This window comes from Anolis carolinensis, chromosome 6 (genome assembly GCF_035594765.1).
Source record: "Anolis carolinensis isolate JA03-04 chromosome 6, rAnoCar3.1.pri, whole genome shotgun sequence".
Lineage (NCBI taxonomy): Eukaryota > Metazoa > Chordata > Lepidosauria > Squamata > Dactyloidae > Anolis > Anolis carolinensis.
Window position 1 is genome coordinate 110851294 of NC_085846.1, and position 26701 is coordinate 110877994.

Sequence of the window (26701 nt, forward strand, 5' to 3'; positions counted from 1 at the left end):
TTTCTCAGTGGTAAGGTGCAAAAAGGCCATTCCCATGGTCTATGCTATCCTGCAAACTGAATTAATTCATGTGTCAGTCTTAAGTCTTTGTAAAAAGGCTGTTATAGTTTCAACCAGGAGTGGCCCCATTTGTGGTGCTTGAAATGAGCCTCGTGCCCTCTTTTCATAATTACCTTTTCAGATCTGTTATCAGTGTAGCTGCCATCCTTCTTGTTTTACTCTTTATGGTCTATCCTTTTATTTGGTTCATTAAAATCCCAGCAGGATAAAAGGGAATACAGTAATTATATTATTTATCGTGTCAGAAGCGAATTGAGGATACAGTTATCATGTATTCAAAAACACAAAGTTGAAAACTTGGTATTATGCTAAATGTCCTTTGACCAGAAGCTGGCCACTTGGAGTGCCTCTGGGGTCGCTGTGAGAAAGTCCTCCATTGTGCATGTGGAAGGGCTCAGGCTGCATAGTAGTCAGTGGTCTGTGGTTGATAGTCAAGTAGTACTTCTTGTAAGTCAGAACATGGTCCATGGTAACTCCCTGGTATTTTGGTGTGCTTCAATGCTCCAGTGGGATTCCTTCCCAGGTAATAGTCAGACCTCGGGATGCTTGTCTGTTCTTAAGATGAAAAGCACATGTCTGCATTTTAGATGGATTAGGAATCATCTTGTTTTTCCTGTAATAGGCAGTAAGAGTACCTAAAGCTTTAGAGAGCGGCTGTTCAACCATTTCAAAGCTCCCTGCTTGAGCAGTGATGACACAATCATCAGCATAGATGACACTCGCTGTCCCTTCTGGAAGTGGCTAATCTAGTGGTTCTCAACCTGGGGTCCCTGGATGTTTTTGGCCTACAACTCCCAGAAATCCCAGGGGGCCGGGCTGTGGCGCAGGCTGTTGAGCAGCTGCAATAAAACACTCTGACCATGAGGTCATGAGTTCGAGGCCAGCCCGTGGCGGGGTGAGCACCCGTCAATTAAAAATAAAAAAATAGCCCCTGCTCGTTGCTGACCTAGCAACCCGAAAGATAGTTGCATCTATCAAGTAGGAAATAAGGTACCACTTATAAAAGTGGAAGAATGTTTAACTAATTTACAACTTGGAATGAGGAAGTGCCATCAGAGTGGATGATGAAGCAGCTGCTCCCCATGGTGGCCAGAATCGAACATCCCCTGAGGAGAAGGTTAAATTGCCTCTGCGTCTGTCTGTCTCGGTCTCTGTTTGATGTGTCTATGGGCATTGAATGTTTGCCCTATGTGTGTATAATGTGATCCGCCCTGAGTCCCCTTCGGGGTGAGAAGGGCGGAATATAAATACTGTAAATAAATAAATAAATAAATAAATAAATTTACCTACTGTTAGAATTTCTGGGAGTTGAAGGCCAAAGACATCTGGGGATCCACAGGTTGAGAACCACTGGGCTAAACATTTGTGTAAATGTTAAGCATCAATGGAGCAAGCATGCTCCCCTGAGACAGTCATTCACTTTCTACGTACTTTCCAGTTGGTAGATATAATTGCAAGATTATCTAACTTTCTCATTCACAGTCTTTCCCATGTTCTTCTACTATACGTGAGGTTCTAGTCTATTAATCATCCATTAATCTCTCCTTCTAATATTTTGCTCATTTTCAAAATCAAAAACTGATAAATCTTCCTGTAATTCTCTCAAATATATTATCACTACAGTCTTTTTGAAATTCACTAGTGATCCTTCTTTAATCAGTCTGGTCAGCTTTTCCGTTTCAAGTTTAGGCGACCCAATGTATTTTCTTGGCTGAGCAGGGATCCGAACCCTGTTCTCAAACCCCCACCTCACACTCACTCCATCCTTAGGTTATGTCCCTTTTCTTTAAAAAAGTACAGAAATAGATAAATGCCGGCTCAAGCAATGTTCCACTCAGAAACACTTCCTTCCCATTTGGAGCAGAAGATCCTCACGGGAACCAAGAGGCAGGAGAAGGTGGTTGTTTTCCATTGGCTCCAGGCTTGATTCGCAAGCTCCCTAATTGCCCCCGTTCTTGTTTTCTGAAAGCAGAAGTAATTGGTGGCAAGGATTCTTGCCCTCCTAACACCTCCTGCAGTCGAGAGCTTATGGTAAGCTTTTGCACAAATGCTGCGGATTAGCATGAGCTGGTTTGTACAGCTGCTTCAATTTCCTAGAATCAGAAGTCCAGCCACTAGCAAAATACTTAAGTTGTGAGCAAACCCTTAGATGGTAGGGCATATGGATGGGAAGGGGGAACCTCACAAAACACTTGCTGCAGATACATAGAACAAAAAGGACACCAGGTTGTTCAGCATCTCTGACTATTATACCTTCTCCAACCTGTTTTAGGCTCACTCTCTCAGGGTATGTATTAGGTAAAGACTTAAATATGCACACAGACCAGGCATGGGCAAACTTGGGCCCTCCAGGTGTTTTGGACTTCAGCTCCCACAATTCCTAACAGCCTACCAGCTGTTAGGAATTGTGGGAGCTGAAGTCCAAAACACCTGGAAGGCCCAAGTTTGCCCATGCCTGACATAGACACATATATATTAAGCCTTCAAGTTTTGAGAGCCAGCATGGCGTACTGGCGTGAGCTATAACTGCGAGCTACAACAACTCGTACAACACTGGAAACCAATCTACATTCCCAAGGAAATGCAGTGGCTCCTTTTTCTTCTTCTGAGGCTGAGAGTTTGTGATTTGCCTAAGTTTACCCATTGGGTTTCATAGCTGAGCGAGGATCTGAATCTTAGTCTCCAGAGCTGTCGTCCAGCACACAAATCAGTACCCCACACTGCCTCGAAATCCCTCGAAGCCAGTTGGGGAAAAAAGTTAATTGCATGTTGTTGTTGTTGTTGTTGTTGTTGTTGTTGTTGTTGTTGTTATATTCCACTGTCCTTCATTAAACAAGATTCAAAGTGGCCCATGCAATAGTCGGTTATAGTTGGTGTGGTCCCTTTAAGGTCAGTATCAGTTTTTGACATCATACTAATTTGCCACTCTAAGAAATGTAGGTACTGTTCCATTATCAGCACAATAGAGGCATAACATGATTTGCCTGGATCTAGACACTATACTCCTATTTACTCAAGCCAAAATCCCATTGGCTTTTATAGCTGCCGCATCATGTTGTTGGTTCATGTTTAACTTGTTGTCCACGAGGACTCCAAGATCTTTTCCCCACATACTGCTGTCGAGCCAGGCATCCCCCACTGTTTATTAAATAATTCATTTTAAGTAATTTAATTTCATTCAATCTTATTCTATTTTATATAGGCAGATACAAACACAATACATTGGCAATATTTATATAGCTTCCCTTCCTGACGCTTCGCAATTTGGCCAAAATTTTAAAAAAGTTGCCCTCCTCTGCCTTAAATAATGGAATGAATGGATGTTTGGAAAATTTCAAACCTGGCACCCCGCTTCCAAATTCAGTTTGAAATGAGAGGCAACAAATCAAATAGATAACCTATGGATTTAAAAAGTAGTTGAATTGTCCTATAAAATGCAAATCCCAGTGACAAATACAATTTGTTCTTTTGGCAAAGCCTCTGATTTTGGTGTGTGTTATATTAAACCTCCTTTAAAGCCGCTGACAGCTTTTGTAATGCTTCTTATCCAGGAGGCAGAAGAAATTGCTCGGCATCATTAACATCCTGAGAACAGATTTAATTCCTTTTCACACAGAGGTGGAAACTGCAAGTAAACAGTCCTCTTCTAATCTGCGCCTTTCCCCCACCGCAGACTTCATTTCCCCTGGACTCCTGATAGTCCTCTCAATGCCCTTAGTTGGTATTTGGTGACATATTTCATTTTATATTGTGACGTTGCAGTGGATGCCCAGTAAAAATACTTTCCTCATCCAGTTAATACTAAAATGTCATGTTTTCAAAGGGAGGTGCGAGTGTATGCAATGTAGGAATGGAAAGAACATTAGAAAATATTCCGAAAATGAATGAAAAACACGTTTTTCCAGTATTAGGAAACCTCAACAAAAAGAATTGTAGAAAATCTTCTGTGTAAAATAATATTTCTAGATCAGGCATGGGCAGACTTTGGCCCTCCAGGTATTTTGGACTACAACTCCCATAATTCCTAACAGCCTAAGGCCCCTTCCTCTGAGGCTGAGACAATGCAACTTCCACAAGGCCAACGAATGGACTTTCATAATTGAAAAATGACTCTCATAAGGGAGAATATAGTCCTGTCTTTGAACCCTAGGGAGGTTTATAGATCAAAACCATCACTGAATTGTGCTAAGAATTCAACCAGAGAAGCAACCAGAGGAACTTCCACTGATTTGGAAAATCAACTGTGGTTGATTTAGCATAATTAGCCTCTGGCAAATTGACATAAACCCACATAGAAATCGGCTGAACCAGAAACCCACCCACATGACCACCTGCTATAAGGGAAGTCTGTGTATTGTGGGTGGGCAGAGGGAGAAATTCATACTCCGGTTTAATTGCTTGATCTGTAGTTTTCCTAATGAAGCTGCCTGGCACTGATCAGCAGCTACTTAACAAGCTGTGATAGATTTCCCAACGTTTCGCCAGAACTTCTGCAGAGTTTTATTGTGTGGCGCCACTTAGCAAGCCCCAAATCAGTGAGTTTTAATGTAATTGGCGCATCTAAATGCCAATGGCAAGTTCCGCCTCCAAAGGCAAATAATGGCCAGGCAACTTGATCTGGACTGGAACCGTAAGTAACAGCAAACAATCCATCAAATCTAGAAATCCAGGGACTGGATTTTCTTTCATTTCTAGGAATGCAGTGATTTAAAACTTTTGAAAGGCGCAGGAATATCTGGAAGGCTGACGTTTGTTCTGTTTAGTCAGGAGAATGGAGTTTCAATTTTGATGCAAGGCTTATGGATATGATGTGTCTTTGCCTTTCCCCAAACTCAGTGCCACTGTTGGGTTGCCATTCCCATTGTAAGGCAATTTATCTCAAAAGGAGTTCTGGCACAGGAGGCAATCAGACAGAAATCTAGTCTCATGAGAGTACAAAAGCAAAGTTTATTTTCATCATAGCTATGAGAAAGGCAAAACAGCCATACACACACCAAACGTCTGTACTTGCAAATGGCTTCTGCGAAGCGTGGCGCAGTAAACAAAGAATATATATCTTGGTTTATCTAAACTTGACTAATTACTGAGGGTGTCTTCACCTCCACACCTCTTTGGCACAAAGTGGTGTTTGTGATCTCACTTATTTACTCCGAACTAGCTTCTGTCCTTGGAACTTTCTAGAGAAAGGTACCAGCTCAAAGAGCTAGTTACACACACTACCCTGGCTTTGTTACACACATTGTCTATAATATGATATATGCAGAAGCAAAGCTATATATGCAAAAGTCTACTATTTTCTGGTTTATGGTCCTTTCACCATCATCCGCAGTCCACATGGCGAATAATCAAAAGTAATGTGAGTTGCCGTTCATAACATCTGGGGATGCAAATTGTGTAAAGACTAAAGAGCACTAAGCACTATGTGGCCCTCTCTATCCACGGATTATGGATTCATCAGCCCTTTGCAACTATAAGACTGATGTGGCTCTCAATGAAAATGGGTTTGACACCCTTGCTGTATGACATTCATAGAATTGATGTAAATCCACAGGCAAATTGAAGGCACATAGACACAAACATAAATATTCCCTCATGAACCTGCCATGTTTTGAGATCTTTAAGTGAGGCCCTTTTTTCTGTCCCCTAATGTACGTCTTCTTCTACTACTATAAATTGATTATTAGTTTTCTACAGGCTTTATTGATGTTACAATGGGACAATACAGTATTTGTAATGAATGCATAAAATCCAGTACAACTTTTTTTTTCTCTTCTAAGTTATTCTTGGGCACCCTTTGAGGATAAGTATGAGGTTAAAAAATAGCAACATCTACAAGGGTTGTAGCATCTTGCAGGGTAACATTTTATCTGGGATGAGCTTTTGTGGATTGTAACCTATTTCCATAGTTATGCTAAACAAAACATATTTATCTTTAAGGAACCACAACATTCTTTCTCTCTGTCTCGGACATAAGGACACAGTCATCATCTGAAAATAGTTTTGATAATAACGAAAATAATAAAACTTGGAACAGCAATGTGCGAACTGCTGAAAGGGGTGTAAAAATTTATAGCAATTCCCTGAATCCCTGGGAGAGTCACAGTTGGCCTTTTAAAGGGCAGGCATTTAGGAAGGAAGTCATTGAGTGCTTAAACAAAGTGTTAATTTTATTGCACAGCCTAAAAATAGATTCAGGGGCAAGGAGGGTCTGGTGGATGGTGAAACGCATTGGCTGCTGTGTCCCAAAAGAAAGCCAAGCGTGACACTCCTTATCTGCCTTGCGTTCTCTGTCCTTACTGTGGGTCTTGTTACCTCTCCGAATATCCTGAAAGGGAAAGAAAAGCAAATTCTCAAAAAATTTAATATTGAGGCACAGTAGGCGACTAACTGTACCTGCCCACTGCCTACTATCGGCTCAGTTGGAGCTCTTGATTTTGGCTGGCTGGGCTCTGCTGTAGTAATTGTTTTGGCACCGATCTCTTCTCTACAATAAACCATTTGAAGGAAATCAAATGCAGTCTTTACCCATTGTGCCTTCTCAGCAGAAAGATAACAGGGTTTTGACGAAGGAGGACTCTAAAAGGAAAGGTATCCTTTGAATGACCTTCAAAAACTACAGAGAAAGGTATAGTTCTTGCTCTCCTATTTTTTTTGAAGCTTCAATGTCACGTCCTGCTTCAGAAAGGCTGAGGAAGGAGAATGGCACAAGATCTGAAGCACACACCCTATTATTCTCATTTCATTTCAGTTATTTTCCTTATCAATCCAGTTACAAATAGATTTGAAATAGTTTGTGTGTAATAATAATAATAATAATAATAATAATAATAATAATAATACTTTATTTATACCCCGCCACCATCTCCCCAACGGGGACTCGGGGCGGCAATAGGGTAGGGTAGGTAACACAGGGAATCATTCTTAGAATAAACAGCCCATAGTCCAGTGGAGACTAATGGCTTCTGTACAGCATACTGTTTCTGCATTGAAGTCTGAAGCATATAATTCTTACTGAAGTCTAAACTGAACTGTACTAAAATAGAGTCTGAGTCCTGATCAAGCCCAGTTCTGATCACATGGTCTCCCATAACAAAGAGTTAAGGTAATATTGCATACCGATACAAACAATACAGTAAGCAATCTAAACAATATACATAGCATATAACTAGTGAAATCTTGAGAAGGTTGCTATTTCCAACATACACATGTATAAGTCAACCTCAGGTCTATGCTGAAGGCAGGTTTGGTGACCAAAACTATGGATTTTGCTTTGATTCATGCATGAGTTGAGCATAAAACTTTGGGGCATATAACACATACTTGGTGCCTCAAATGTAAGCCCTATTTCCGTGTATATTTGACCTGCTGATTCCAAAAATGGCATCAGTTTTCCCTTATGGGCTCTAGTTTTTGAGATATGGAACATATGCCCTCTACCATTTGCAATCTGCATGCCCAAAGAAAATCATGATAACCACATCTAAGAAATAACCCAAAGAACAGGCCAAAAAAACCAAGACATCCAGATTTTTTTTTGTTGGGTTGTGTTATGGTTTGGTAGGTTTAATGGAATAATTTCCACTGAAGGTACTTACACACAAATCCTCTCGCTTTGTCAGACCTGTTTCTTGAGGAAATAGGATTCCTACCACTTCTAACATTGTCGATATATCTGACATTCCCATTTGGTTCCATATTTCAATGACTTTTCCTGAAGAAACAGGTAATTGATAGCGTTGTAATAAGGGTGGCAGTTCATGGTGGTGCTTCACGGTTGAATCTTAATATTGTGAAATGTATAATATGCATCAATTATATAATTCCCTCTTCATTATGTTCAACACAGAAGCAAGCATGATGATGCAATGGGGCTTGGAGGAATCATTCAAACTACAGGAAAGGAGATTCCACCTGAACATCAGGAAGAACTTCCTCACTGTGAGAGCTGTTCGACAGTGGAACTCTCTCCCCGGGGCTGTGGTAGAGGCTCCCTCTTTGGAGGCTTTTAAGCAGAGGCTGGATGGCCATCTGTCGGGGGTGCTTTGAATGCGATTTCCTGCTTCTTAGCAGGGGGTTGGACTGGATGGCCCATGTGGTCTCTTCCAACTCTACTATTCTATGATTCTATGATTCTTGCTTATGAATCTTAACATTCAACTTTTAATATATATGGGTCACTCCCATATCTTGTGTTAATTTTGTCTTTTCAAACCTTGATAGCTTGCTGCTAAGCAGATGACATGGACATTTTTCTTCCCTAAACAAACTGCAGTAGTTTAATTCTAAAATGCATTTTGGGATAATATTTCATTAAACTAACCAAAGGGCAAACAATTATGTGCAAACTGTAGACATTCAAGAAAGGCTTTAGTGGGTGATGGCATAGTTTCAAGCTTCACCTGGAGAAACCCTGAGGAATGCTAGGAGCAGCAATGTCAGTAATGTTTATTACGCTATTCTTGAAAACATAAAGCCCAGCTGTACATTCAGCTCTTCCTTTACCTTGGGTGACTCATACTAGTTCCTTCATAACTGGAAAATAAAGAGAAACAAGGTGGAGTGGGTATTATTTATTATTAATGACTGTGCTGTAGTTTGCAAAATGGGGAGTGTTCTGTCTCTCTTAACAGCTAGAGACTTGACAACTTACCCAATCAAATCCTGATTTTGACAGATCTGATAATAAATCACCTCAAAAGCTTTCCAGTTGAGGCTAACAATGGACTTAATTCCACATCTCAAAGCAGGTAATCTCCAATTTGTCACCAGCTGTAGAATGAAAAAGAAAATAAGATGCCTGAATGGAAACTGGATTGAACTTCTTTGTGCTCTTACGCTGGAGGGTGATGTATAAATTAATTAAAACGGATGAAACCAGTGAGTACTGTGGGCTGTAAGAGAGAATTCACAATCATCACAGTCCTTAAGTAGACTGCTAACCTTTGACTGCATGCATTTTAATAGCGTTTGGCAATCACTGCAGAATTTGTTTGCAGAATATCAACCAGCACTGGTACTGCCATTGAATACCACATGTGGTAAGCTATATTTCAGAGGAAGGAACTGGCAAAAGATCATCTGGGGATTTCATCAGACACTTTAAAAACAGTTTAAAGATGGAGTCCCACAAAGTCCATTATACAATGCAAGAATCCGTCTTTACATTGTTTTTAAAGTGTGCAGAAACTGAGGTTTTGGAGTTGGGTAGTAATCATCTTCAGAGCTCCCAATTCACACAGAAACAGCTAAAGGCGCTTATTTTTTAATATTATTTTATTTATTTTCAGTGTATTGTTCCATTTACAAAAATTAGGGATGGAAACCTGATGTTTGTAGGTAGAGGCAACTCCACGTATTCTCAATAGTGTTGGAAGATAGTTTCCATGAACTGCTGTTCAATTTGAGTCTTTTGTCAGTTCAATGTACTTTATTGAATTTAAGAAGCCAGTCATTGGTATTTTTAGATTTTCCAAGTAGATGGTTAACATTTTGTAATCTTTTTTTTAAAGTATCCTTTTTTACAGTACCCTGATACTGTAGCCATCTGGACAGCTTGCCCATTTTGGAGAGTTCCATGAGCTTCGTTTTCCATTCTTTCACTGTTGCAATTGTCTGTTGTCTCCAATATTTAGCAATAATATGCTGGCTGCTGATACCATATATTGAAAAATTATATTATTTTGAAATTTGTTTATGAATGAGACCTAATAGAAATGTTTCGGGCTCTAAAGGGCAACAGTACTAAGTAACGGAGAACACTGAGTATTTTACAATCCAGAGAGGAGTTAGGCAAGGATGCCCATTTGCTCCCCTGCTATTTATCTTAAAAATAGAAATCTTGGCCAATAAAATTCGAGGTTCTGAAGAAATCCTAGGTATTGCTGTTAAACAAGAAATATTTTAAATCATACTTTTTGTGATGCAGTCCTCATGATGGAAAAACTTCTTGGATCTGTACCTAAAATAATAAAAATAGTCGAAGAATTTGGAAGAGATGCTGGCCTCATGATAAATAAGAATTTTGACTAAAATACAAAGTTAAAAGATCAAATGAAAATCAAGAAATTGGCAAACATTAATTGTGCAAAGAAAGTAAAATATTTAGGGATACAACTAAGCCTGACCTGGTGAACAATATCTATGAGAGTATTTGAGCCACTATAAGGCCTGATCTGACCAGGTGGTCAAAACAAGTATTATTACGAATGGGCTGCATAATGTCAATAATGTTCTCCCCAAAATTATACATTTATTTCAAAACATACCAATTTCACTAAATGACAGCTACTTTAAAGGCACTTATTTTAATGTGGGATGGAAATTGTCAGATTCTGTATTAGATCATTGTAGTGACGTCAAGATGTGGGGAGCGTTTTTGTGGGCAGTTGCAAAATGTGCCTCAGTGTTCCTTTTCTCATCATGAATTCTCATGCATGAAACTTTTAAGGTAATTTTTTTAAAAAAAAATTATTCCTAGGGAATTGTGTATTTTTCAATATATATTACAGTTTGCTGTTACTATATTTTTGTTGTAGTGCTGTATCAGTAAGGGTGAGGACTACATCCGGCCCTGTGATAGCTCAGAACAGAGAGGATTACGCTAGAAACAGACAAAAGTACATCACATGTAATGGGGTGAATATATTATCTGTTTTCCTTATAAACAGAACAGAACAAAATGCTATGGTAAAGAAAACAATTTCCTCCCGCTTTCCCCTTCCCATGGGATAAGGTCCTGAGTAATCTTTACCTTAGAAAAACCCTTTTCATGGAGTTGATCTCAGTTAACATGCAACCTGAAGGCACATATTCACAACTAACTACTGCTTGCTCTCCATTGTGTATTCTCAAGGGCAGGTGAATTCAGTAGGACTTAGGCTGGATCTACACTGCCATATAATCCAGATTTTTTTTTTCCGTGTCAGGAGCAACTTGAGTCGCTTCTGGAGTGAGAGAATTGGCTGTCTGAAAGGACGTTGCCCAGGGGACGCCCGGATGTTTTGATGTTTTTACCATCCTTGTGGGAGGCTTCTCTCATGTCCCCGCATGGAGCTGGAGCTGATAGAGGGAGCTCATCTGCACTCTCCCTGGGTGGGATTTGAACCTGGCAGCTTTCAGGTCAGCAACCCAACCTTCAAGTCACTTAGTCCACTACGCCATCTGGGGCCTCCAGATAATCCAGATGACCCAACCAGATAATCTGGATTTTATATGGCAGTGTAGATGGAGCCCTAGAACGGTAGTCTTTTCCTAGGATCTTCCAGGAGATGATTTCTGTTTGACATAATCTGGATTTTATATGGCAGTGTAGATGGGACCCCAGAACAGTAGTCTTTTCCTAGGATCATCCAAGAGATGATTTCTGTTTGAAAAAGGAAAGAAAGTTAAACAATGCAGAGTGTTCTGAATCTTATCTTCAAAGAGATGAATTGCTTGTTATTGCTAGAGGCCTCCAGAAGAATCCAATGTACCTTTAGCTTTATCAGAAGAAAGGGTAGTTTAGGAAGCCTGGGAGAGTTGGGCATAGAGATGGTCAGAGGGGGATGCATGCCATCTATCAGGGTTACTTTGATTGGGCTTTTCCTTCATGGCAAGGGGTTGGACTAGATGGCCCATATGGTCTCTTCCAACTCTATTATTCTATGATTCTATGCAGCCCCACAGCCCACCTGGCTTTGGCCTTGTCTCTATAATTGAGATCTGAGCAGAGTTGGCTCCAGTTTTGAACCTCTTTCCGTGACTCCATCCAGCTTACCTGGATGTAGTAGCAATATTCCAAGTAGCACCAAGCTGCTGGGTCTAGTCAACCTTTGAATTGCTCACAGTACTACAGAATGAGTACATAGGCCATTGCCATAGTAATTAGAGTGGAATCATAACACTCTAACTGCATAGTGTGAAAGGGTTCTCAATCTCTGTGAGAGGAAACAACCCATCAGCCACTAAACTGAAGATTATTGTGTATGTTATTGCTTGTGTTGTAGTTTGGGAAGTGGAAACTGAACTACAGAGAAAGCTCCCACTCACTGTGTTTTTTTTAAACGTAGGCGTTATTTGAACTGTTAGAATAACACATAGACCTACTTATTCCTGGAAACCAACTGCCTTGTTTTGTTATGACTGAAACCTTCCCTCTCTTCTTCCTTGCTAACATTCCCGTGTATCTTTCCATCTGTTTGTGTCTTTGGGTCTGGGTTACAAGGATTCGGGAGGAACACTGCCTTAGCAGTTGTGCAAAGCATCCCCACAGCCTTTGAGTAGGATTGGCATGACTTCTTCTTATTGTTCAAGAACATAAACAGTTTGTTTGATGGGGTAAAATGTTCCCTTCCTCCCCACAATTATACCAACTTTATATGCAGGGCGGCTGAAAACGTCTTGGCATTCAGGATCAGACTGAGCATGTCAGCCACCTTTTACATTTCAGCCCTTATGATGAGTTCCAAATTACAACCATATGCTACAAAACAGTAATAATGTCAGCAAAATTACACTGCACCAAAATATTTGTTCCAAGTTTCTAAAGGTAAGGAGAGAAGGTCACTTGTTTGAGAACTTCCCCCAAAACTTCTATTGTATCTGAAATCACACAAGCACTTCCTAACTCTTCTGTCAGTTTCATGTGTTTGTGGGACTTGAGAAATGTAATACAATGTATGGGATCTGATTATTTGCCTCATTGAAGCTGCACAGATGAAAGCAGATTCACACATCAAGAATATTTTTCCTGCTATTGTCTAAAATACTTTATGATTTATTCATTTACTATGCAGACATTTTCCACAAAAGCTTATTTATTTATTTATTTTATATACCGCTCTTCTCCCCCAAGGGGACCCAGAGCGGACTTACATAATGGCAAGATTACTGCCACATATAATACAAAATATAGTAAAAACCAACAATCATAAAACCAATATCATGCCCAATTAAAACAGTAAAACACTTGAGGATTGAGTGAGCATATTTTCTGTTATTCCAGAATATAGATCATGATCCAACAGATTCAAGATAGAAGATACAAGGAAACACATTCCATCTAAATATTAGGAAGAGCATCTTGACTATAGGAACTGTTTGAAAGTGGCAGAGACTGTTTGGAGATCTCTAAATAGAGTTTGGAGGGGCATCTTTCAGAAGTGCTGTAGTTGTGTTTTCCTAATCAACACAGTCAGACAAGATGACTCTTGTGTGTCCTTCCAATTTTTAAAATTCTATGATTCAAAAGAGGATCTCTTTTTGGAACTGTTTTAGTGCCCTTAATCTAGCCTTATTTGCAAATCCTAAAGTTGAGGGAGTGGAAAAGCAGGCATGTTTCTCCCTAGATAGTCTGGGATTAGATGTAGTCATATCTAGATGTAGTCATAGGTCTTAGCATGTGCAGTGCAAACACATGAGGCATTTGGCTCTTGCTGATATTATGCTTGTCCTGGGAGCAGATGGGGATAATTCTATGATGGGAAGGGTCTAGCTATGCAATGTGCAGAGCAATCTTCCTCCTTCTCTCAATGGAAAAACTACTTCGCTAGTCCAAAGACTAGCCTGGTGTTCCTAGTCATGCACTAACTACTAAGTGAGAAAATCAAGCAGTCTATCTTGTCATGGTTTGCAAAGGCACTGTACTGTGTGTGTTAACTGGAAAATGAAGTGTATGAAGCTGATTGGCTGAGCCTGCAATGACCTGGGGATTGATTTGATACTGTTTCTGTTCTGCTGCTGCAGAACCAGTTTGGACAAGTTTTCAGTGCTGACTGAGTACTGCTGGTAAAGAGAGCGGTGTACTCAGAAAGGCCTTTCTATTTTGAGGCCTGTTTGCTGCTGAGGAAAGAGGGTGAAGAACCAGGACTGTATTCTCCTCTGAAGCAGATTTGTGGACTGAGAAAGGACTATTTATGGCTGGACTTCTATCAGTGATCAGAGAGACCATTGTAAATACTACTGTTCTTTGATCTTTTGTATTTTTTGTATTTTTGTTCTGTAAACCTCAGGGGCATGTTACTGTTTTGTGGGTGACTCTGGATCACGGGCACACATAAGAATTTCCATTGATCATCATCAATCCATAACATATCTTGGTTCTTGCCAAAATAGTGGTACGGATTGGGGTCTACAAAAGAAGCAGTAGAGTTATTTCCTTTGCCTATTTCCCTTTTGTGTTGCACTAAAACCATCTGTATCAACCACTCATCGAAATCAAGGAAAGCAAACTATGGTGGGAAGGTGAGGCAGATCTGGCATTCTGTACGGTAACTTCATGGGAAGTGGTTTGCAGGACATGGGATTATTTAGCTCTTAGCACCAAAGTATATACTTTACTGCTGACAGAAGAGTTATCCCATCGACAATGATGTTTATGAGATTACTCATTTGAGTCACACTGTGATTAAATAATTGGCAGCCTCCAAACCCAACTCTGCTATTAAGAGGCAGGATGTAAAACTCTGAGAACAGAAGCTCTAGTTCTCCTTTCAGGGGATTTGAGTCAGTCTGCAGTTGAAGCAGCAAGATGATAGAACTGCTTTGACTGTATTTCTTCAAATTCCCATGGAAAGGGGTATATTTTGAATGTCTGCATAAAAAATAGTACCAAACCCAGAACATTCTTGTGTATGGTGGTAAGTTAGCACAAGAGACGATGAAGTCCAGATTAGTGTTATGGATATTAACTGAATTCAGTAGAACGTAAGGATGCCAATTTATAATATCTTTGGAGTAAATCTCATTTAACATTATAGGACTTACTTCTGAATGTATAGGATAGTACTTTCTGATATGGAGAAAATGGCAATCAAAATGTTTTTATTTGATCCCTGTGATGGCATGCCCGAGCGTATGGGAAAAACTATAGTGTCTACTCGGGGGCTATCTGTATACCTTCTGTTAAGATAAAGACCCTTAACATACAGAGGCACTTTAGGCAAGGTGAAAACATAATCAAAATGATTATCAAAACATATCAAAAACAAGATGAATAAAGGGTTAACTCCACCCAGGACTATTATAAGATAGCTTAAAACAATACATTACAAAATGAGATTTTGCTGGTTGCAGTCATCTCTCTGGAGTCATTGAAAGTCTTCTGCCTCTGATGCAAAGTGATGGTTTACAAGCTGGTGCTTACAAGTTTTCTCAATCTTCTTTCTTGTGAAGCTTAAGCTGGTCAAAAGCTTCTGTTGTCTCTGGGACTAGTGGTATATGAATACTGGTTGAATGGAGGTGCTAAGGATGCCTGTTTTGGATTGCTTGGGCCTAGGATTACCAGACAATGCCCAAGTCTCTCATCTCTGTAGTTCTATTGCGGAAAAAGGAAGAGTATAGCAAGAGAGCTCTGTACAGGCAAATGGAATGGATCAACTAAGGCTGGTCTCTGGGGGGGGGTATGCTCCACCCAAAACTAATACAAAGGAAGGTATCTATCTACACTATTGGGAAAACCTATAAACAGGGAGACCTAAAGCAAAGGAGAGGAAAAAGCAGAGCCAAGACTTCACAATCCCTTTCTTAAAAGGTGAGACTCAAAAGTGTCCCCCAATATAATTAATTAGGAAAAATGCATGGACAAAAAGACAAACAACAACAACATTAAAGCAAAATAAAAACAACATCAAATGAAAAATAGAAGGGACATCAATAATTGGCAGTTGGTTGTCCATATATATGATTCTACACTCATAATCCATGACTCCAAAATATTTAAAAATTTCCCAAAAGCACATTTTGAATTTGCCATTTTATATAAGAGACATCATTTTACTATGTGTTGTCTATAATGGGCTATTTGCAGTGTGAGGTACAGCACCCAGGCATTAAAAGCTTCTTCAATCAGTTGCCGAAGTCTTTTGTTTAAACAATATCTAGGAAAGCCTCAGCCTTTTGCCTCTCTCCTACCAAGACGTGTTGGGGTCCTTGCTGCTCTTGGGAACCAGACCCAGATTTAGAGCAAATGCCCAGCTTTCTGGCTGCCAAACTATTTTCTGCACATCCTGCCAAACGTATTGTGAATGACCCCTGGGCAACCTTCCTCAGAATCATGAACCATAGTGACAGTGGAGTGGAAAATCAGAATGACCCAGCACCTCTCCCATCACCTTCCTAATCCTATTAGAAAGAACAATTCATCACTTCCCATTTATGCCTTTGCTTGATCCCAGCTCTTTTTATTTCTTTCTCAGGGCAATACATGCAATTTGGTTCCAAAGCTTTCAACCATTAGGGGTGGTTCCCTAGTCATATTGTGACACCTGCAACTACCATAGATTTTCAAATAGTGTTTATTTTAACTGTTGTAATTCACCTTGAGTCCCAGACTGGAGGAAAAGGCAGACAGACAATCAACTAGCCCAAGTATCAATAATAGATCAAGGACATGATTGAACAGGATGAATATAGGTTTCTCATCTCTTTATCTCTATCCACTTGCCACACATTGACTTTTTGGGCAACATATCTGACTTGTCTACCTATGTTCAATGCATTGCCAAGCCGTTGTTGTATGTCTTCAAGTCATTTCCAACCTATGGCAACCCAGGGGTAAAAACTTATCACAGGATATTCCAGGGCTGAGAAAATTCATCCAGCACCATTCAGTAGGTTTCCATGGCCAAGCAGGGAATCAAACCATGGTCTCCAAAGTAATAGTCAACACTTAAACCACTATACCACTTTGACCCTAAGGACAGACAACTCTATTTGTGTTACTGTGCTCAGTCTATACCAGTGGAGATGTCATCTAGTTCATGATTATAAATGAGTGATAATAATCTGTTGACTCAGCCTTCTCCATAAATGTTATTTATATTCTGAGTGTGATGGGACCTGCATTGAAACCCATCTAAAGTGTGCCAGCTCCACCCCCTATTATTATCTTGCATGTTAGTTCTTTTGTGAGTCAGCAAAGATTAGTTGCACTTGTAATTTGTAGTCTAAACATGTATTTAAATGTCTGAAGACAGGTGTCTCCAGTCTCTATCTCAAGTACTGTATCTGTTCTGTTGCTCTCTACTTACTCTGGCTACAATCCAGTCACAGGTAAGCAATTTAAGGCATCTCTAGGCGAGATCTATGTAGCAATAACATATCATTGCAATCACTGTTCAACCACCTACAAAAACAATAGCCCACCACCTCCTCCCCAACTCTGTTACATCGGTACAAGTATCATTTGGTGCATTTAGTACAGCCCTATGATTAGAGAGAATGACGTGTCTGTTGGTGGGGTAGGAGAAGGAAGATGTGGGAGAACAGAGTTTTGTGAACCAAATAATATGCTCTGTACTTTGTTGGCTATTCTGCTGTCCTCAGGTTGAATGACTGACTTCTCAATTAGGTTGTGTGTTTGGCTTCTCAATGTCAAAGCAAGAGTCATCTCTGCATGGAACAGGAAATGCCATTTTTCATCTTAAACAATGTTTTGGACCATCCCTGTCCAGGGGACGTGATGTTATAACATTGGAACTTTCTTCGAGACCTCATCTCTTTCTATGAACCGGTGCAGGCTTTGAGATCAGCTGTGGAGGCCTTTCTCTTGGTCCCACCACTGTCTCAAGCTTGGTTGGTGGGGACGAGAGAAAGGGTCTTCTCTGTGGTGGCTCCCCGGCTCTGGAATACTCTCCCAAAAGAGATTAGATTAGCCGCTACCCTTCAATCTTTCCAATCCAGCCTAAAAACATGGATTTTTAAACAAACTTTTGACCTTGAGTAGGTTGAAATGTGTCCATATGAGGTTTACACTCTAGCACTTTAGTAGTGAATTGATGGCAGCTAGTTTTATCTACAGATGTTCTACGTTTTTAAAATGGTGCTATTTTATTTTATGCTATATGTGTTGATAGTGGTTTGTTAACATTTTATGTGATATTGTTTTATACTCATGTACTGTTTTATGTATATGCTGCACCCTGGAGTGCCTTTGTAAGCCGCCCCGAGTCCCTTTGGTGAGATGGTGATGGGATATAAATGAAGTTTATTATTATTTATTATTTGTCTCAGAAAAGAGTAACTAGTAGAGTACAATTAGGGGAAAGAGATGTTAGGCAGTGATAATGGTGTAGGAACCTGCTCCTAAGCATATCTCGTGAAGTCTCCAAAATAAATCTAGGAAGACTTTACTTAGGAGAAGATCTCATTCTCAGCTTTACAGCGCTCATACTAAGAACAGCAACTTTATGGTTCATGTGAACAGTGAATCTTGACATGGGTTGGGGTCTTAGAAATGTATTCATGTTATTAAAATATCACAGGAGTTCCATGATACATACTCCTTGCATAATTTTCATGTGTGACAGTTGCATGCATGTGCCACTGTGGCATGGCCTTTCTGATCTCAGGGGGTCTTGATACAAATCTCAGCCCATCTCCACATTACATGCATATTGATACACGGGAGGCTATTGGGAACTGAAATACAGTGAAGGGGAAACTAAATGTCATGTAGCTACAAGGAAGAGCTGGAATCATTCAATTTAGGCACAGTGCAGTTTGCAGCATCTTTGGTCAAAGGATCCAAAAGCAAGCAAGATATGAATCTCCTGAGGGGAACAACTGGACCGCCAAAAGAATTGAGCCAGGAAACTTCACTTTGTACAGTCAAACAACAGGTCAAATCTAGACCAAGCAGTCACTTTTTGGCTGCACATATTACCTTGTCCACTGGCACTGCATTATTGCCACCAGACAGACTGTACTAGAGAGAAGCAACAATCCAATCAATAACCCCTTTCTATGGGAGCAAGGTCTCCAATATCAGGGGTTTTTTTTTCCTTGCAAGGAATTCTTTGCTTATAGGTAAATCTTCATAGGTAACTTTCTTTCTTCCCCATGTGATTTCGAATGCATGTTTGCTCTTGAACTCTCCTTCCTATAATATTAGCAACAGTTCATAAACTCTTTTTCCACATACTACTTCATTTTGGGTCACTTCCATCGGGAACAGTTTGTGGGGACCTGTAATGTATCACATGTTTCAATAGCAACCCTTCCAGGCTCATGTAATATAGAATAATAGTAGGAATGTAGGTTTGATCTTTGCATCCTAAGCTCTATTCTTAAAACTTGAAAGGGAAAACATGTTAAATGGTGGGCAGAAAGGGAAGCTGGATATATTTATTATTTATTTACAGTATTTATATTCCACCCTTCTCACCCCAAAGGGGACTCAGGGTGGATCACATTGTACACATATAAGGCAAACATTCAATGCCATATAACATAGAACAGAGACAGAGACAGATGAAGAGGCAATTTAAAGCTTCTCCAGCTTCCAGTTTTCTGAGGGTATGCTTGATTCCGGCCACAGGGTGAGCAGCTGTTTCATCATCCACTGTGACGGCAACTTCCTCATTCCAACGGCGGCTGGATGATTTTTATGGTGTCGTAAATTAGCCTCCCCACATATAAGTGGTACCTAAATTTCCTACTTGATAAATGCAACTATCTTTCGCGTTGCTTAGGTCAACAACGAGCAGGGGCTATTTTTTATTTTAATTGTCGGGTGCTCACCCCAACACGGGCTGGCCTTGATTTATTGCAGCTGGCTGTTAACCAGCCTGCGCCACATGACTTTGAGATGTCTCATTGATTTGCAAAGATTTCTGACTCCCAGTTGTTTAAAAGTAACAACCTGATAATGACTCCTTTCCTGCCGTAATTATACTGCCAAAATGAGGGGGGGAGAGTTGAAGAGGATTTAGTACAGGAAAACAGTGAGCTCTGTTTAGTTTTGGAACTCAAAAGAACTGCCGGGGGTGAGATTTCTTTTATGTTTCTGCTGAGGCACCAGTTCCTGGCTTGTGGGTCTTAGCATTAAAACAGAACCTACAAGGCTAAAGTTGAACCAGTGCTAATGTTTTTGTCCCGTGGAATCATTAATATTCTATGTGGAAACATTCAGCTGTGCACTTGGTGTATTTTTGCATACCAAGGAGCAGAAGATCCAAGGGGCTTTTCACCCTTGCATTTCTAAGAACAGACCCACCTACTTGCTTGTGATGAAATTGGCAGCCCCTCCGTCCTCATTAACCGGCTGGTTGCTGGGTCCCGAAAGGGGTTTGGCATCTCTTGGGTTGCCAGCAAGCAGCCGCCGCTCAAGACCCAGGAGACATGAATCAAAATAGTTGTGTGATGTCATAATGGGAATGTTGCTCTGGCCAATTGGTGCCAGGAATTGTCTGCTCCGGGGTGGTTTCCTTTTACAGTCTTTTTTAAAGGGACATCACGCCAAACTGCACATGGCAGTTACCTTCAGGGGATCTCGTGCTCACTTCGCCCATTCAGTGTTTTATTTAAATCGAGGCCAGCGGAGTGTCATCCAGCCACAGCACTTTTCAGCTGAAGCGGATCAGCTTGTTGAAAATTTTTACTTTGACAGCTGAGCAAGCTGCTGTTGCGTCCTTCCTTTTTCTTTTTTCCTTCCTTCCTTGCTTGCTTTTTCCTTCTCTCCTCTAGAATATAAAACTATTGCTAGTTGGAAGGGGTGTTCAGCTGCTCCCGATATCAACAGATGTTGGCTGAACAATATTACTACTGAGACTTGGAAATGAGTTACTCGCAGGTGGCTCTTGCTGCAAATTTCTGTTCCTAAGGCACAAACTTCTTTGGGCTCAGACTTCTGAATCAGAGCTTAAACTTTTGTTATTACTCGCCTTGATCTATGCCTACTTTTTCCCTGGATTGATTTGATCATTTTAGTTCCGCCAACCATTGTTGACAAGTTGTGTTGGCGTCTTTCCCCTTGCCCTCCACGTCCACCTGTGGGACATACTTGCTTTCGGATACAGGGTATGAGTGACAGCTGTCGGTGCTGACGCCTGTTGTAACCCATGAAGCGGTTTGGCAGCCTCAGAGGAAGCAAGAAGCGAAAGGACCAAGGCCGGAGCTCCGAGAGGCGCAAATCTGAACCCCATGGCCTTCTAGGTAGGCAAGTTCTGCCTGGATGATTGCATGTTGGAGTAGAAGTTGGGAAATGCTGAGCAGATGGATGGATTGTGGATTCAGCGGTTGATGGGCTGTGGGTGGCTGTTCAAGGTGGGTGTATAGTAGGCATGGGCAAACTTTGGCCCTCCGGGTGTTTTGGACTTCAACTCCCACCATTCCTAACAGCCTCAGGCCTCTTCCTGAAAAAGAATGGTGGGAGTTGAAGTCCAAAACACCCGGAGGGCCGAAGTTTGCCCATACTTGGTGTATAGGTTTTACCTATGTTCAAACCCAAGTCCCATTATATTCATTAGTGCTTATTCCTAGATAAGTGGGTATACGATTGCAGTCTTAAGTGTCTTTCTGCAGTGCTTTGTAACATTTCATTTAGGAGCACTGAATAATGTTCTCTTAGCCTGTTGAAAATCAATTTCATTTTAACAGACTAAATCAATATCAGCCAAGATACATGGGGAAGGCAAAGGACAAGGACATTTCACACGTAACTTTTAAAAAAAATCCTTGTAAGCCAAGGCTGGTTGTAGTGTAGTCGCCATTCTCCTTAAACTAAGAATTATAAGGGAAGTTCAAGGATGGTTTGATGGCTCAGTGCTTTGATACAGTGCCGACGGATCCACGCTGCAGCAGTGAGCTCTCTATTTTGCTGAATGGCTTTATTGCAAAGAGATGCAAACAACTATATCAGGGTCACTAACAATAGTAAAAGGGAGGCATCTCAAGCGTAATACATCACAAAGTAGAATGCAATGATATGTAATAGCAAAATTATTGGAAATCATGTTCAATTACAACCTAGTGTTGTTTTTGTTTATGAATCTGGGTTTGTTGGGTTGTGGAGCAATATGCGGGATCGCCCCAAGATTATAACCATAAGAGTGAGATAGGTTCACACTCTTATGTTCTTTCCCAACAATAATCTTGGTATAATGTGTCCTCTCTTCTGTTTTATAAACTTCTTGAAGTTTTCTAAGTATCAATTCTGTGGATTCTCTGGCTCCATAATGTACAATAGGTAAGGGTAAGGGTTTCCCCTGACATTAAGTCTAGTTGTATCTGACTCTGGGGTAGTGTTCATCTCCATTTCTAAGCCGAAGAGCCGGCATTGTCCGTAGACACCTCCAAGGTCATGTGGCCAGCATGACTGCATGGAGCACTGTTACCTTCTCATCAGAGCGGTACTTATAGATCTATTCACATTTGCATGTTTTCAAACTGCTAGATTGGCAGAAGCTGGGGCTAACAGCTCACCCCACTCCCTAGATTCGAGCCACCAACCTTTCAGTCAGCAAGTTCAGCAGCTCAGCGGTTTAAACTGCTCCGCCACTGGGGGCTCCATTATATACAATAGCATAATAAAATTGTGTCTCTTATATAAAATGTCAAATTATGTCTCTTATATAAAACGTCCAAATTAAGGTTTGCCTTTTATTTTTAGATTTTCAAGCTGGGGGTAGTTGAATGCATGGATACAGAATCTGTGGATACAGAGAGCCAACTGTGATGCACCAAGATTAAAATGTGTGCATGTTTACACTCTTAAATAACCAATCATGAACAGAGAAAGGAATGAAGCAGAAAGAGGAAAGTGGGGACCTAGATATACTGAATGATGGATGGGTCAGGCGCAGCTAGTCCCTGTCATTGAATTGTTTGAGGAAGCAGGGATTGCTGGTGGCAAGAGTCAGAGTTTCAGGATGCTCTGTAAATTACTTATCCCTTCTGAAAAAGCCCCTCCACACATTTCAGTGTTCTTTAATTCTACCATGTATATCAATGAAGGTTGCCACTGATTTAGCAACTTGATCAGTCACTGCCATGTCTCTGAAAGTTTTGTGTGCTGGAAATGGTGATCTTGCACCCATTGTTGTATCTTGACCTGAATGTTTTAGTTGCTGTCACAGTCATTTTTGTAACCGGATCCTAAATTAAGGTACTCTTTGATATGGTATAGAGATACAGTTCTAACTGATATACCGGATAGACCACTGGTAACAGACAAATTGTAATTCTTACAGGCGCATGAATAATGCAGAAATGAAAACTGTTTACAACATTACAACAAACATTATATTCATGTTTGTATGTTTTTTCAATAACAGATAAGTATGTTCAGTATCTGAGTACAACACTTAGTTTCCAGTATTGTCCCACATAAATAAAAGTCTTAGAAATGCATGGTCAAAGGAATAAACAACTGATGATTTCTTCTGTAAACTGTAGTTCACACTTCAGATAATTTCACCATTGTCCCATGCAAATAATTGTCTTGAAAATACGCAAAAGAATGGTAAAACAATGTAGAACAACAAGGATTCCCGGGTATTTTGTAATCCTTGTTTCTGGATCAAAATCCCTTCTTCAGGTAGCTTCTGAGGGTTATTTGTAGTAGACTTTGAGTTTGTAGTAGACTCTCCTGAAGCTTTTGTAAACTATATTTAAAAAAGACAACATAATAGATTTGCTGTTGCCAGCACCCAGTAACATTACACAATTTCTCATTAGTTTAACATCCATTAAACAAAGAAAAACACTTACTTCCACTAAGGAGTTTGTGGCTCTGCTGTAGCACTTCTACTGTGGATAATGATCCTTCTGCCTTCCATTTGTGAGCAATTAGCTCATGGAGGTAGCTCCCTTTTTAAGGATTACTAGCTACTTGGAGAACTCATTAACCGGATCCTAAATTAAGGTACTCTTTGATATGGGGCAGAATGCCACCTCATAATGAGCAGCCCAAGGCCATGATTCTACATCAGACATTGGCAAACTCTAGCCCTCCAGGTGTTTTGGACTTCAACTCCCACAATTCCACGTTTGTGTATTTGATTTTTATGCATTTATTCACAGATTTGATTAAAATCTCTCTAGGAATTTGTACGTCTTCCAGAGCAACTCTACTTTTGGAAGTTGATCATAGATTCATGCTGAATGACCTAGAGATCCATGGGTCGTTGAATACAATCTGGCCAAAGTTTGCTTTAGAGGCTGGAGATAATAGTCCTCAAGTAACAATTATTATTGTGGGTTTTTACTTCGACTGAGCAAGCATCATGTAAACGATCATGTAAATGCATCTAGAAATGAATGGGTTTGATTGTTACATACAAAATCTGCCAGTTTCATTTTTGTTCTGTTGTTCATTTTTCTGACACATCCATCTCCCAATTTTGTGTTGGGTTGTGATGCTTAATTTTTTTTGTCTCCATTCATGTTTTTTAAATGTATTCCTTTCTTACACGTTACCCACCCTTTGCCGGAATATATTTCAAGCCTCAGCAATGTATAGATTTCCGAGACAATATGTACTCAGCCTGTTGCAAGTCAGAGGAAGTGTGAAATTGAAGTTTTCACAGGGAAATGTCAACCAAACTGATATATTTTCCAGCCCTGGACTCAAATAAGGCATTTTGCAAATGCCTATATGCTGCTGGGCAAAAATCAGGGATTCACTGTTAGCATATAAAGTCCTAAGCAATTTGAGTCCAATTTACATGAGAGGCTGTTTGATGCCTTATATCCTCCCTCTTTATTACGTGCTGCTTAAGGCTCAACTTACAACTTCTGAAAGCAGAATTCTTAGTATAGTATCCAATGTAGTCTAGTTGTTTAAGTAAATGAACTATGACTTTAGAGCCCAGGGTCCAGATCCCCATTCAACCATGAAAACCCATTGGGTGACCTTGGACATGTCACATACTCTCAGCTGAGAAAACCCAACGATAGGCTCAGAAATGACTTGAAAGAACATAACAACAAATCATCCGTTTTATAGAATTCTGTTCTTGTAAATGTAAGGCCTGTGTGAACAATACTATTTATTAAAAACCTTCAACCCTTCCCAAAGATAGGATTTCAGTTATGTATTGTTATTACAGTGAGTTGATGTCTGTTTTATCATCGTTTCTCTAGGCTATGTTTTTCTACACCACTTTGGTGTTTGGGAACACTTAGACTCTTATGTTAAATTAATGTTGAGCTGCAATCTATATACTGTATATAAAAGGGTAATGAAATTTTGGCCTAAGACAAAACAACAAAACTACACATCCTAGAAACACTAAACTTGGCAGCACAACCCCTCATCCATGCCTCTACATTCATACAACAAAAAGAAAAGAAAAATAAAGTCCTAATTAGAGGGAGAGGAATAATTGTTTTTTATCCAATTGCTGCCAGTTAGAAGGCTAAGCTCCGCCCACTTGGTCTCCTAGCAACCCACACAGCCCAGGGGACAGGCAGAGTTAGGCCTCACTTAGGACTCTTCCACACTGCCTATCAAATACAGATTATCTGATTTGAACTGGATTATATGGCAGGGTAGACTCAAGGCCCTTCCACACAGCTATATAACCCATTTATAATGGACTTAATGTCAGGGGAAAACCTTTACCCTTTACCTTAACTACTACCAATTCCTCAATACTTTATTTCCCATACCACCATACTTCGCCACAGCACAGCTAGTTTCTTATATATAGAGACAGGGCATCAGAATAACTTGGTGTACAATGTGTGCCTTGATGTTTAAGTCCGTTTAAATGCATCTAGTTGTTTTGTAAGCATATCATCTCCTTGCTGCTTTTCCCAAAGGGACATTATTATGATTGTTATTGCTAGTATTTGTTCCAGGCAAGAGGAGAGTAATATCTCTGCCCTTTAAAGGACACCATCTGCTCAGGGGTAGGGTGAATGACACTTATGATGGATATGTAAGAGATGAACTCAGTCTGACAAATGAGTGAAGTCTCTGCATTGCAGCTGTCAAAACATCTGGGGAACATCTTGTTCAGCCTCACAGTGTAAAAAGACCCACCTGTTCATCCAGATGTCCAGCTGTAGATTCCAGTGTCAGCCCAAAAATGCCCGGCCTAGGGACTTTTCTACCCAATGTTTGGAGCCTGTGCTAATGTTTCCTTGCCTTTTCTTGGCCAATTGAAGCTGACTTCTTCCTTTGCTGCTCCGGGCTCAAAAGGTCAGGTGAAACTCCTGCTGTTGCGGTTGCTGGGTATTTGCCAAAATCAGCCCAGATGGACTAATTGCACCCAACTGTGACCACCACAAGCAAGAAAAGGTCATCCTATCAAGTCTTTTAGTCGGTGCAGCTGTGGTTGCAGCACCATGCATGAGTATGGTTTGGTATCGAGCCAAATCCTGGTTGATATTTCTGTAGAGATAAGCTTCAAAGCATACTGGATGAAATCTCAAACATCAGTTGGGGGGATGAATAGGACGTCTAATGATGGGAGGTAGAGCTTCAGTGCTTTCTGCAAATCATAAAGTTGGGCAAGCAACAATATACAAAATTCATCCTACAAGAATCAGTTTTTCCTCCTCTTTCAATGTTGTTTTTTCCCCTATTGGTTATGTGCTGAGTATTCACAGCTCTGTTTTAACCTTAATTTTGAAAACCTTTGATCTACAGAATCTGGTACAAAGTCAGAATTCAGTATTCTGGCCATTCATTTCAGGGATGGAACAAGCATCTAGTTCATATGGCAGCACAGACAGGCATGAAAGAGAGCCAGTAATGTTTATACTTTCATACTAACACTGTGTAGGTCCGAGTGCAAACTCTCATCTGATATGAAGTGTTCTTGATGCGCTTAATCAAGTTAAAACTGCATGATATGAGTTTGAAACTGCATTATATGGCAGCGTAGATGGGGCCTTAGAGAAATCTCTGAAGGCAGTGAGAAACTCTAGCAGTTCT

At 40.3% G+C, this 26701-nt stretch overlaps 1 protein-coding gene and 1 long non-coding RNA gene across 13 annotated transcripts in view; one reads left to right on the top strand and one right to left on the bottom strand.

Moving 5' to 3' along the window:
- The window catches only part of prkag2 (protein kinase AMP-activated non-catalytic subunit gamma 2), a 223253-nt gene that overhangs the window by 84577 nt on the left and 111975 nt on the right, over window positions 1–26701 (top strand). Inside the window, exon 1 of one of the 3 annotated variants that reach the window (XM_062957931.1) lies at window positions 20663–20970. The exons of the other annotated variants lie outside the window; for them this stretch is intronic. Within the exon in view, the coding sequence (XP_062814001.1) occupies window positions 20877–20970 (94 nt within the window). The 5' untranslated portion in view covers window positions 20663–20876. Of the gene's footprint in view, window positions 1–20662; window positions 20971–26701 lie in introns of those variants that run through there. 3 annotated transcript variants of the gene reach the window in all.
- LOC103279075 (uncharacterized) lies at window positions 4988–26009 on the bottom strand. 10 transcript variants are annotated; one of them, XR_009999820.1, is made up of 5 exons: window positions 25805–26009; window positions 8711–8829; window positions 8563–8592; window positions 7656–7771; window positions 4988–6385 (listed from the first exon to the last, which is right to left on the bottom strand). It is a non-coding gene; the product is annotated as an uncharacterized LOC103279075 (long non-coding RNA). The 10 variants fall into 10 exon arrangements; XR_506533.3 differs by lacking the exon at window positions 25805–26009 and adding an exon at window positions 23527–23743; XR_009999817.1 differs by lacking the exons at window positions 7656–7771; window positions 25805–26009 and adding exons at window positions 9972–10018; window positions 20037–20173.